The 12,407-nt window shown below is 44.4% G+C and overlaps 1 protein-coding gene across 1 annotated transcript in view; it reads right to left on the bottom strand.

The window, feature by feature from the left end:
- The window catches only part of fam20cb (FAM20C golgi associated secretory pathway kinase b), a 51,662-nt gene extending 43,499 nt beyond the window's left edge, over window positions 1-8,163 (bottom strand). The window contains exons 1-3 of the mRNA XM_020083565.2: window positions 6,853-8,163; window positions 6,449-6,624; window positions 2,580-2,658 (exon numbers count right to left, since the gene is read on the bottom strand). Coding sequence (XP_019939124.1) covers window positions 2,580-2,658; window positions 6,449-6,624; window positions 6,853-7,367 — 770 coding nt within the window. The 5' untranslated portion in view covers window positions 7,368-8,163. The remainder of the gene's footprint in view (window positions 1-2,579; window positions 2,659-6,448; window positions 6,625-6,852) is intronic.
- Window positions 8,164-12,407: the final 4,244 nt, after the last annotated feature.

The following is a 12,407-nucleotide window of genomic DNA, read 5'->3' as shown; positions in this document are numbered from 1 at the left end:
ATGCTAAGGTGTGTGAGGATTTACAGACACATAAAGAGGAACTCCGCCACCACTAAACAACATCACTGACTGTAGTATCATATCACTCTCTCTTCCTCTCTCTCTGAGACATAGAGGAAAAGAAAGAAGAGAGAATACCTGAAGAATCGATAGGGCAAGCCTGTTAATGGATTTCCTCATCTGTGCTGTTCAGTAAAGACCTTGTGGGTGAGAAAAACAAAAAGACAGAGTTGCAGAGAGGGAGGTTGAATGATGAAGAATACTAAGAATGAGAAAGACAGCGGGGCCGATAGAGGAGCGAGAGTCCAGGTTTCCACAGATACGGATGGTTGGAGGGTCGATCGTTACCCAGACACCGCATGCATGCCTTCCTGCCTGCCTCCCCCTCGCTGCCTGATTGCCTGGCACACATTTGCATTAGAGTTGAGAGGAGCCGAGCAGAAGAGCACAGCCGGAGAAGTCTTTGATCTCTCAGCCTCTTTCTCTTTGATGCACCATGCAGAAACACACCAGCAGATTTGGGAACGAGGGGATGATGTTGAGTGTTAAGTGTTAAGTGTGTGTGTGTGTGTGTGTGTGTGTGTGTGTGTGTGTGTGTATCTATGTGTATCCATGTGTTTGCATGTCCATGTGCGCGTGATCTCTGCAATGATGTATATATATATATATGTATATGTATATATATATATATATATATATATATATATATATATATATATATATATATATATATATATATCTGGAATGCAGATCTGTCAAGACCTTGATTATAGTCCAAATGAGAACCACACACACACACACACACACACACACACACACACACACACACACACACACATACACACACACAAACACGCATGCCGGCATGGGTTGCCCTATTTTGTTAAAGTCAAGTGCATTCAAGCAAAAGGGAATGAAAAAGCCTCCCCATTCGCTCTTGCCGTTTTTTGGGATTATCAAATATCACGGCGGCCCTGACAAGCACAACTGTCAAGCAACAGATTTACATCCAAACCCATCACCCAATGCTTTTCTCGGAAAATGTCATTTCACATTTCCGTCTGGGTTCAAATTCGAGGCAGTGCACCGAGATAATCTGTGGATTCCGACTCTGTGCGTGTATTGACAACACTCTTTGCAGAAGTCTCCTCGTCTGTCTCTCTTCCTTCCCTAGCCATCTCCTCCGGTCCTTGGCCTCTCACCTCTCCTCCCTCCTCCCTCGAACAGCAAACCTCTCCTCTCTCGCATCTTTTCCTTCTTCTCACGTCATTCTCATCTCTCCTCTTCCCCGGCCTGTCAGCATGATTTCAGGCTTGTTGCGTCTGGCCTGACTTAGTGTGGTACAATTGAAGTGGTAATTACAACAGTCTCTGAACAGCTTTTTCTCCCACTGAAAACCTTGCTACCTATCTTCCTCAGGCTTAACCCCGCTCTCCATGCTGACATGCAAGGGCCAAACAACAGCCTGTGTAGAAAACCATTAACCTACAATTAAATTACAATCACCATAACAAAGGACGGGTGACATTTAAATCCACCAATTGAGAAGGGATTAGGAGCAAAGAGCACTTCTCGTGGGATGTCTTATCTTCTAAATATGACAGCTTGGATAAAGAATAAGTGAATTAATCTAATATTTCATAGCATCTACCGGGGTATTTTTACGATTGGGGAGACTTATCTCCTCTACCAGTTAAGCCAAGGTGTATTACAAGGTGTGCAGAGGTAAGCTTAGGTAGAACAGGAACGTGTTGTTTTCACAGCTCTTAACCTCTTTATGTGAGACATTAATGATATGCTTTAATTCACAGGTTGGATGTTCTTATTTCACAACTGTAAGATTCAGAAGGAGATGTGTGGCACAATTATAGAGAGCTGGGTGCCTGTAGCTACCAAATTTGGAGGTAATCCATCCAATGAAAGTTCATTTCAGAACCACAAACTCATGGCAGCATTGGGTTCAGAGCATCACAAGCTGTAGGATCAGTTTGTTTGTGTTCACGTGCTGACTACAAGGCAGTGAAATTTAGCCGACATGAAGTTTTAACATCAAAACACAGAAAATTGATCAGATGAATCAGTCATAAAAGAAAAGTAGCTGTGGCCCGAGGGCTGATGACCTCCAACGTGTTGACTGAAGGATGTGATGTGTCACCTGAAAGCCTGCGAGGTGAAATGCCTGTTTAACATTTGCCTCTGACACAGCCGAACGGTGTCGGCCATCAGTCCGATATCATGATTGTGCTGAAATGAAAGCTATTTGATATAGCCAGAGAGGAGAATGAGGAAATGAGATTGATGTTGTGAGGAGAATGAGTAGGTGGTGGGATGTGAAAAAAGGAAGTCAGTCGGAGGCTGCATGGCTGGAGTTTTATGCTGAGATGGCACTCGAGGTTTAACACGATACAAAAGAGATTGCCTTTTGTTAAAGAGGGTGAACCCGACACAGACCACCTTGCCTGGTGGAGCAGGCAAGAAGTGAGGGCAGTTTAACCAGAGGAAAACGCTGCTAGAGGAAACTATCATTTAACACATGTGGAGCATAAAATGCTTTTTTGCTGAAAAGCAAAATAACTTACTTCATAGGTTTGAACAGAGCCTGGCCGTAGTTCTGGAAGGTCATGATGAGCTTCAGCTGAGTGCCTCCAGACTTCATCGCTGTCGGAGTCAAACAGACAAGACTGCTATTAACAATTTATACAATATATTTACTGTTAGTGCAAAACTTCACATTTTACTGTTGACCGTAAGAAATGAGCCGCGTGTGTAATGTACGCTTAAGTAAAGTTTCTACTTGTACTCTGATGTATTACATGTTGCTCTCTTCTTGTTCTTGTACCTTATACTTTGCACTTTAGTCAACGAAGTTGTTTTAAATGTGCTATATAAATAAAATTGATGGCGACATTGACAAGCCAGTTTTATGTGCTCTGATAAAAAATGAACCCACTGGAGTTGAGTTTTAGTTTCACAATCCGACCTTTGACATTCAAAACAATCATACAATATTTTATTTAGATAAGTTAATTAATAATGCTGTAGACAGTCTAAAAACACTTCTACTAAAAAGAAGCAGCTGCCTCGTTTTTTTTTTTTTTTTTGCCCTCTCAAATTTGTAGCTTAGATAATCTGGAACTGTAGCTTTGTCCAACACTTCCAATCAAAATTCTGGTCTGAAAAAAAATCTAACTCAACTCCAAAACAACAAGAACTATGAAATAAATGGCTTTAAAATATCTGAAAATATAACAAATGTAACCTGCACAAATTCTCTAAACCCAATGTGAATGTGTTTGGGCATTGTGTGTTGATTGTAACCAGCAAGCTGAGACGGGCCACCGACGGGCGCAATTGCTTCCTGTGCTGCTAATGGTCAGTCTGATTGTGAAAGACAGTCAATATGTTTGTGTGTGAGCAATGTACACAGCTCTGAAATGAATCGACGGCTCAAAATACAAGGTTAGCGATCTATGTTGTGTAATAAATATATGTATGAAAGTGTGGCAGAGCAAATATAGTATGTAATAGTATTCATAGTATTTACAATATTTACAATGGGGTATGCATCGACCCCCCCCCATTGATTCTTTCATCACAACTTAATGATTAATTATTAGTGCGGCTCCATCCTTGAAAATACCGACCAAAGCTGGAATCAAAGCAAAACAAACACTGTGAGCCTGCTAACACTAATCTGCTCACAGGCTTCCATCGTTTCGTTGAATGTAATATTGACGGACACTGACATGTCAAGGCACACCTGATGCCTAAACAATCGATTTCCCTTTGCCCTGCTAAATGAAGCGCACTGTTGTGAATGCGAGCGTGTGTGTGTGCATAGATGCGTGTTTGTCTACATGTCTGTATTTGTGTGTGCTTGCACTCAGAGTGAGAGAGAAAGGACAGAGTACTGATGTCACAGTGTTTGTTTGATGGGAAGGGAAACAGAGAGGGTGAAGGACAGCGAGTGCTCGACCGACGCTCTCTGTCCCTCCGCTGTTTACTCTCTCTGTGTGAATTCTCTGGTGCGCCGATGTCTGGCTGTCTTTCCCCGCTCTTTTTGTGTTTCTAATCATCCCTCTGTCCTTCATGTTTCGTCCCTTTTTTGAACATACTAATGGAGTCTAAAGGAAGTCTCGGGACTGGGCTCAGTGCTGGGGCGAGGACTTTACAGAGCTAAAACAATCTGAGCCTGTTGTTTCTTCAACTGATCGATTGGAAACGGCGTTTGCCAAAGAACAACCCTCTCGATCAATTTTCTCATTTATTTCTACATATGGGAATCATGAGGACAAGCGAAATGTTTACGGAGAAGAAATTACAAGAGGAAGGATCAATGTCCGTCTGCCCTCACCTGCTGCTGAGTGTGTGTTCATGTGGACATTTGGAGACATTTTAAATAAAGGTTTATATAAATTTACTCGCTAGGAACTCATGCATGTGGAGCGGCAGTTCAAAGATCATGAAAATTATGTTTCCTTTTAGCCTCCACTCACAGTGAGCAAAACATTTGTTAAAATCTTGCGTGCTTATCATATCTTCTCTGCTGCTGTACACTATGTCTTCATTGATGAACACTGGTCAAAAGAGGTTATAGTACAAAATACATCCAAGCAGTTCTATCCTTAAGTTTAGATAATAACCGACTGCTGTTGGCTTCTATTGGTATTCTGCCTCAGGCCTGTGTTAAGGCTCTGTAATTACTGAGCCACCATGTATTTAGCTGGCTAGAGACGCTGCGAACTGCTTCCTCTCCCCACCAAGGCCAAGAGACGAGGGAGAAAATCTGGGAAAAACAGAGAAGTTCTTGAGCAGAAAAGACAGAAAAAGAAAGGAAGAAAGTCTTCGTCTAGTGACCAAGGCAGCACAGGTAGTTTTACAAACAGTTAATCCAGCTCCCAGATAAGTATTTAATCTTTGCTACAGGCCAGTTACAGTTTTGTCATTGGCAGATAAATCTGAAATCTGCAATCACTTTTTACAGTGAGTGCCAGATGGGAGACCTTGAGTCGACAAGCACTCTTGGAATGTGGGAGCTGGACGGAGCCAAAAAGGAAGACGATCTCCCCAGAGAGGAAAAAAAAGCAGAAATAGATTCCATATAACTGCCTCAGGATGGATTATTGCTGCCGTCAGGTATCCACCTGAACTAGCAGCAAAGGCTTTGTGGCGTTTTCTGTCGAAAACTAGATTTACTGCGCACTTGTCAATCAAAATCAAAATCTCCGAATTTGATGTGAATCAAACCACAATGTACAGTAGCAGCGTGATTTGCATTGAGAACCAGGTGTTCTCTCAGGCTTGATGCATTCTGCTCGTACGGCGGGAGCGTGCAGCGCTCTTGTACGATCAGCCTGCAGCTGACTTCCATCTTCATGCATGCTTGCGTGTGTGGTTCGGAGAGTGTTTATATCATCTGTGTCTGTGGCAGCGAGGAACACACTTGTCCATCACTGAGCTGGCTTTCCTGTCCCTCTGGACTCGGCTTGTTCCAGCATGTTATGTGCACATATTCCCCTTTGGTTTACTCTTAAACTGACACTCAGTGTTGCCAAATTGGACTGTTTTCCACCAAACTGGGCTGTTTCTTATTCGAATGAGCATGTGAAATTCCTATTGTGCAGCTTGTTCTAATTTAGGCTAATTTTTGACCATTTAAGCTGCCAAACGGATCGGCACCTTCTCCTCTCCAGGTATTACAACTGAGGCTAACAGGGCACTTAGTTCAATAGCTTAAATTCCTTTTTACATAGTTATTCAATTATATTTAATTCTTTTCTGTGTGAGAAAAAACGTATAATCATATGCCTGCTCATGCAAATTATGACCTTTTCACAGTTAAGATGCTATTTTATTCCTGCATGGTTTTGGTTCAGATGGCACTTTTATTCAGCCACATACTGTAACACAGAGGATGTGAAGGACTTAATGCCTTTTTTAGAACCACAGAACAAACCTAACAATGTCTGTTTATTGAATCCAGATATTTGTTGAAAGTATTTTTCGATAAAAAATAATTAAGATAGTTCTACTCTTGAAGAAGATCTGGTAAAGATCTGATTGGGCAACTTGGCATCAAGTCGAATCTGGCAACTTTGCTGATGCCGTTTCTCCTACTTTGACGTCTCCACACACACCGTATAGCCAATATGGCACAGGTTTAATCCATGAGCCCAACCAATGTCTGCGTCCATCTGCAGGCAAGTGACCTGGACTTCACCGCTGTGTTTATTATAGGGCATCACTGATGTGGTGTTGAGGTGGGTAAAACTTCTTCGATCATCTTTAAACCTCAACACACCTTAAAATAAGGCATGTCACAGTGACTTGAATGTGATTAAAAGACACGTGTAATTTTGACCCTACATCTGTGCACCCAAACTCTCCTGTTGGCTGCTGCTGCCATTGAGTCACCCCCATCTGTTGTTTTTCTTTGCTCATGACTCACCCACACTGGTGATCCTCTGCGTGACCAGGTCCTTCAGGAGGGCATCGATGACCGGGTTGTGTCTGGAGTACAGCTCGTAACGATTAATCCCAATGTGGAAGCGGAGCCAGTTAGGGTAGGACTCTGCTGTCAGCTCCCCTGTGGGGCTAAACTCATCTGCGTTGCCTTCAGTATTCCTAGGTGAGAGGAGGAGTGAGAGGGAAAATGAGAGGGGGGAGAGAAAAAGGGAGAGAGGATTTTCAGGTTTGTTGTGTGTGACAGGTGTTGTGCAACAGTACATGAGCACAGACTAATGTGATTGGGTAGAACTGTAATCCCTTTCATGTGATGTTTTGCTTTTTAGACAAATTATAAAATGTTTAATCATGGGTGAGAGGCTGGCTCGGAAATGCTTCAGGTTTTACCATGTCTGGTCTTCAGCTGCTTTGGGGTCAAATCTGATGTCCGTGTTGACGTTGAACAGTGTGTCCTCGTCTGTCAGAGGTGGCAGGGGTCTTTTATATAGGGGGTGCTCATAGAGAGCCAGCAGCCTTGAACCCTTCACCGGCATGTTCTTGGTCGCCCCGGCGTCCTGGATGAACTGTCTCTTCCTGTCACCGCGCAGCCCGTGGAGCTCCAGCCTCCGGAGAGCCTGCGTTTTGTCGCCCGTGACCGGGATCCTTTCCAGAGAGTGGGAGGACACGTTGGAGCTGGGCTCGTTGCTGAAGTCCTGGAGGATCCGCAGGGTGTGCTTGTTAGGCCAGCCCTGCTGCTTCCCCCAGCTCTGAGGCTCCTCGCTCGGCGTGTGGGAGCAGGAGCAGCCGCTGTTGCCGTGCCTCTCCAGCTTTGGTAGCAAGTCTATCATTATGTGCATGGAGCATGCGATGAGGAACACCATGAGGATCAGAACCCGGAATTTGCGCAGGAGGATCATCTTCATGGTCTCCCGTTTGAGCAGATGTGAGTATTTACTGCAAATGATCAGTACGCAGATGAACAAGCTGACTACATCGCTGATGATGTTGATCAGACTGGACGCCAATCTAATGAAATATACATTAAACACGTAGGAGCCATCTTCACTTGCCGTCTTGAGTAAAGGATTCAGTGTTCAGCCTTTGGATCTTCAACATTAGAGTTCAGCTCAGTGCGTGCGCGTGTCCGGGCGATGGTTCAGAAGCGCAAAAAGCATCCGCAAGTGTCCAGGTAGAGCAGGTCGAATGGGTTCAGACCAGCGCTGGATTTGCGCAAACCACATTCTTTTCACACAGCCGCTCCCGTCGCACACCGACTATTGTGGAGAACAAGTGAGTACGATCCGAAACCAGCTGAGGGAACTGATCCATTAAACGCGTATGTCCGGGAGGTCTGACTGCGCGCAGAGGTCTCACCGTCCAGCCTCGATCCCGTGAGGGGGAGAGCAGCGGCAGCAGCAGCGCACCAGCTGGGACGGCGGATAGAAACGCACTGGGAGTGAAGCTCTTCGCATTAAACAGTTTTTGAGGGAAAGTCCCCGCAAAGTAGCCGACGTGTGCGCTCTCATCCACCTCTGCGATCCTCAGCGGGATGCGTAATTCTGTCACATCTGGCCACAGTTAATCACCCGACACGGAATAGAAAAGCGCACGTCGGGTAACAGGAGACAGGAATCCTCCCCGCAGGACCAGGCAGCCTCCAGGAGAGCAGCGGTATAAGAGAACGCACCTCTTGTAGCATGTGTGAATCTGGGTGGGTGTGTTAAATACGACGGCGCAGTCAGGACTAGATCCTGCCTTTGCGCAGCGTCACCGTGCGCACATTGGCTGAGGGGGGAGAGTGAGAGAGACACTGCGACCATGTGAAGCGTATAACCGCTCGTCTGTGCTCATCTTGGATTGAAATCCTCCCCTGCACATCCCGGCTGCGCAAGAAGAGGGCGTCTTTTCACCGGCCAACATTTTTCAGTCTGGCTCACACGCAGCATCAACGCCGTGTTATGTTTTTTTCTTCATCTGCTGGAATCCCTCTGAAACGTCTCCTCCGAGACGACAGTCGATCCATCGCTGATACATTAGACAGGCCTATTAGAGCGCTCATCAGTCTGAGGATCCAGTTCCATCCTGCGCTGCTGCCACTCAGCGGCAATTACATCTTCAATAATGTTTAAAGGGCTGCATGAAATGAAAACCACAAAGCGCCTTTCAGCACCGAGCTCTTCATGTAGCAGGGAAATAAACTGACCTCATGCTTTCATGCTGCTCTCCAAGTGACCTCCAACCTATGTGAAGCTCATGCTGCACACAGATTACCATGAAAGCCAAACACAGCCATCTCCAGCATGCAGCCAGTGGACGAATGTTTCTTTTTGACGGCTAATTGGCACAGCATCATGGCTGCATCCATGCTTCTTAGAGGCTGTAAATAGGCAGCAGATATATGGAATAAACTTCATATGTTTCTTAGTATGTATGGGATATGCATGATTGTCATTGTCATACTTTTGGGGCAGTTTCCAGTCAATGCTGGTCGAGATGCACAAATGAGCACAAGGAAAAGGAAATATCACAATGTTACATGCTCCCTTCACAGTGAGACGTGTCTTCCAGGCCATCTTGGACATTGACTGATGTTTTATAGGAACTGTATATCCGCATAAAGAAGTAAAAAGTTTGGTCACAGTGATAAAGCAGAATATATAGGATCTAGAAATTCCCAGTAAACTTCAATGCTCATAAGAAGCCAAACGTCCAGTCCAATAATCTAAATTTCTATCATTACTACAGATTATACTCCTATACTACATACTCCTATACTACTAGCGTAATTAAAAAACTGGTAAAAACTCATCAAAAGCTGGCATAATGAGGAAAACTATATATCATCATCACCCAATATTATAATCACTATCAGTGAAGTATTGTTTTAATGAAAAATAATTACAATTTCACCTGATTACAGCTAAACAGAAATAATGAACTCAAATGTTCATTTCATCATAACACAGTGGGGACCATTCCTCTGGTGGGAAGGTGTTTTTCTCTGGTTGTTGCACACACCGGCCAATTTCCACCCTCCTGCTGTCAACTGGTTCTACAAACCCCATCCCCTGGGAGCTGGAGAGTCCTTGCTTTTGTCTTTCTGCCGCAGATCATTAAGATGGGAGAAAGCATGTTAGTAAGTCATGTTATCTGGAATGTCCGGAGTGTACAGTAGATGATGTGGCAGATTCAGTCCTGGATGATGGGGCGGAGAAACCATTGGTCATGAGGGCTGTCAGGTTTTTCATCGATATATGTGCATTATCTGGGGAAATAAACAGTCCCAGTTTGCCTTGTGAGATTTGTTGTCATGATGTGCCCTCAATTCTTCAGACATTCAGCGAGCCGGGCCACGTGGGCAGCGCAGTGCCAACTCCATGGGGGAGCTGTGTACAAACAGCTCGGTCTCTGTCCTCACCGCTGACAGCACAGCTGCAGGTGTTGTCTTCAGGTCAGGGCTACAGGCTGTTGTTGGGATCATAAACTGGTTTTCTTCTTCTGGTTTGGGGCTCTGGGGTTTGGCTGATGTTTAGGCTGTTGTTGCATTGACCTTCACACCGCCAAGATATGTCTCATAGAAATAGTAGTTAGGATAATGATAACTGCAATCAGGAACAGACAGCAACACCTCTCCATTTGCTGCCTACCTGGAGTCTGAGTGGGTGCCATGGATGTCTCCTCAAATCTTCTTTTGCCATTCTCACAATGAAGTCACTTCTCTCCTATTCTCAGTTCTGGCTGGTTTCTTGGGCTAGGGAGATAAAAGCTTCAAGGGCTGTCTCTCTACCTCTCTCCTACACACCAAGTCCGAGCAGGTGAAGTTTACTGTCTCTGTGTCGAGCGCTTTGTCATTGGTGCCCCTCTGGTGAGATGACGTCTATTGTTACGGGAACCCATGTTGGCATGAATCCACGTAGCTGTCTCAGTGGTTAACAGAATCTGGAATGATCATTTCCACCTGCATGCTCTTCAGTTCTTCCTCCTGTCTGTCACCACAATAAAGTCCCCTGGTTCCAAATTGTGAAGCCTCTACTCCACAGCTTTCAGGTTCAGTGTGAAAAATGCGGAGAAGAGGACAGGGTTTCCACAACAGAATTTCATCTTCACAGTAAGTTACTGTGGGAGGTTGTCTTTTCTGATGTTGAGCTTTCTGACAAGTGCAGTATCAGAGGGGCTAATACCACTTGTGTGTGTTTTTTTTACCATCGCTCTCAATTTCATAAACACAGTAGGCAATGCTTTTATCCATGATCCTGTTAAAATGAATGTCTTCACTGATGAGCATATATTCAAGATGTTCAGTAGCTATGGCCAGTATAGCTGTATCCTGCCTGAAGATGGTGCCATGTTCATGGTGGTCCTGCTGCTGTAGCATATGAGGTGACGAACAGTGGGGGTCTGCTTTCCTGCTTGATCCTCATACCTCTCCTTTTATGCTGCTAAGATTCAAATGGAGCTGAGGTGAATCTGGCTGCACCATTTGGGCAGATGATGATGATGGTGCTGGCTGTGGTTGTCTTTTGGGCAGGGCCCAGTCCAGGTCAGCTTGTAGTTTGTGGATACTGCCCCTCAAATCTTCTTCTTGCATGCATATGTCTCCAATTTGATTCAAATTACTTTCTTTTTTTAAACTTCGCTTTGGTTTTCTTGTTGTATTGCCAATGCTTGAAAACTGCACTTCTTAATTCACATGAGAAATGGGTCAATGCTCTGTTTATCATGAATGGTAATCATGTATTAAATAGTAAGGTTAGTTAATTTAGGTGCTGTCACAATGAGACACATCTTGGGTGTCTTCCAGGTCATCTTATATTATTCTGACTGTGGTAAGTGATGTCTTCCTATTTCAGCTCTCACACGGGCTGCGCCAGAAATCACTCACTTTTCACTATATAGTGAGTTCGCCATTTTGCAGTGGTGTCCGTTGTTTATACCTTTTATAGTGCATTCATTGTTTCCCGTTGTGCATCATGGACATAGTGCATAACCGATGGTCACAAATCGAGCAATATCTGCCATCATGTTTTGCATGACAGCCCAGCCTGTCCTACAAATGTAAATATGAGCAGAACATCACAGCACAAACTGAGACAAACAAGTTTATTTCTCCATTTAAAGATGCTCATTCAACATTCAAGTATTAATATTGTATGTGTAAAATAAACAGTCGGTACAGTGAGCAGGAAGTGATTTATCATTCCAGAAGGAAGCATCAGGTTTCAAACCACCCGCAACCTTTCCCCTATGAATTGCTGTGTAATGGAGGGTTTACACACAGAAGATACACTGACCATTGACATTTTGGGGCCTTTTAACAGTGACTAATTCCCAACAAAGCAAAAGGTCCATGGGGTTGCCTCCTCTGGTGTTAGATGTCAGTGATAGCGCGAGTGTGGAAGACAAAGTGATGCTTGTTGCCTGTCCAGATCTCATGCCAGCCACTGTACCCTGTGGCCTACTAGCCTGAGGTGAAACAAGCAGAGATGAATGTGTATTGATGTCAGTCAGACATGGATCACAGCAGTCGATGGGTCAATGGCTCCTCACAAGGCCTGTCTTGTGCAATTGTAGCTGATCCTTTCAGGAGGAATTTCGAGGGCTGCTCGATTGTTTCTCTCTCTCTTTCTCTGCTGGGCTGTCACCTCAACAAACCTTTTTTTGACTCTCATTTTATATGCTGTCAAATGACATTAGCATTTCAGATGTACTAATAGAAGCGGACTGTTGTGAGATGACAATTTGCGACTCCAAATTAATAATCTCATTCTGTTACTGGGCAGAAATGTCAGGCCATCATGACAACGTACAGCTTAAGAAAACAAAAGATCCGCAGATAAAAGGATCCATCTCAGGGATTTCCTGGTTCATATTTCACCCTTTGTCTGCAGCATGACCATGTTTTTTTTTCAAAAGAGTGACATAACCGCCTGATTGAGAAACACCATCCTCCAATATTCCACTGG

Source organism: Paralichthys olivaceus, chromosome 21 (assembly GCF_024713975.1).
Source record: "Paralichthys olivaceus isolate ysfri-2021 chromosome 21, ASM2471397v2, whole genome shotgun sequence".
NCBI classification, from domain to species: domain Eukaryota; kingdom Metazoa; phylum Chordata; class Actinopteri; order Pleuronectiformes; family Paralichthyidae; genus Paralichthys; species Paralichthys olivaceus.
This window is presented reverse-complemented; position numbering and strand designations above follow the sequence as displayed.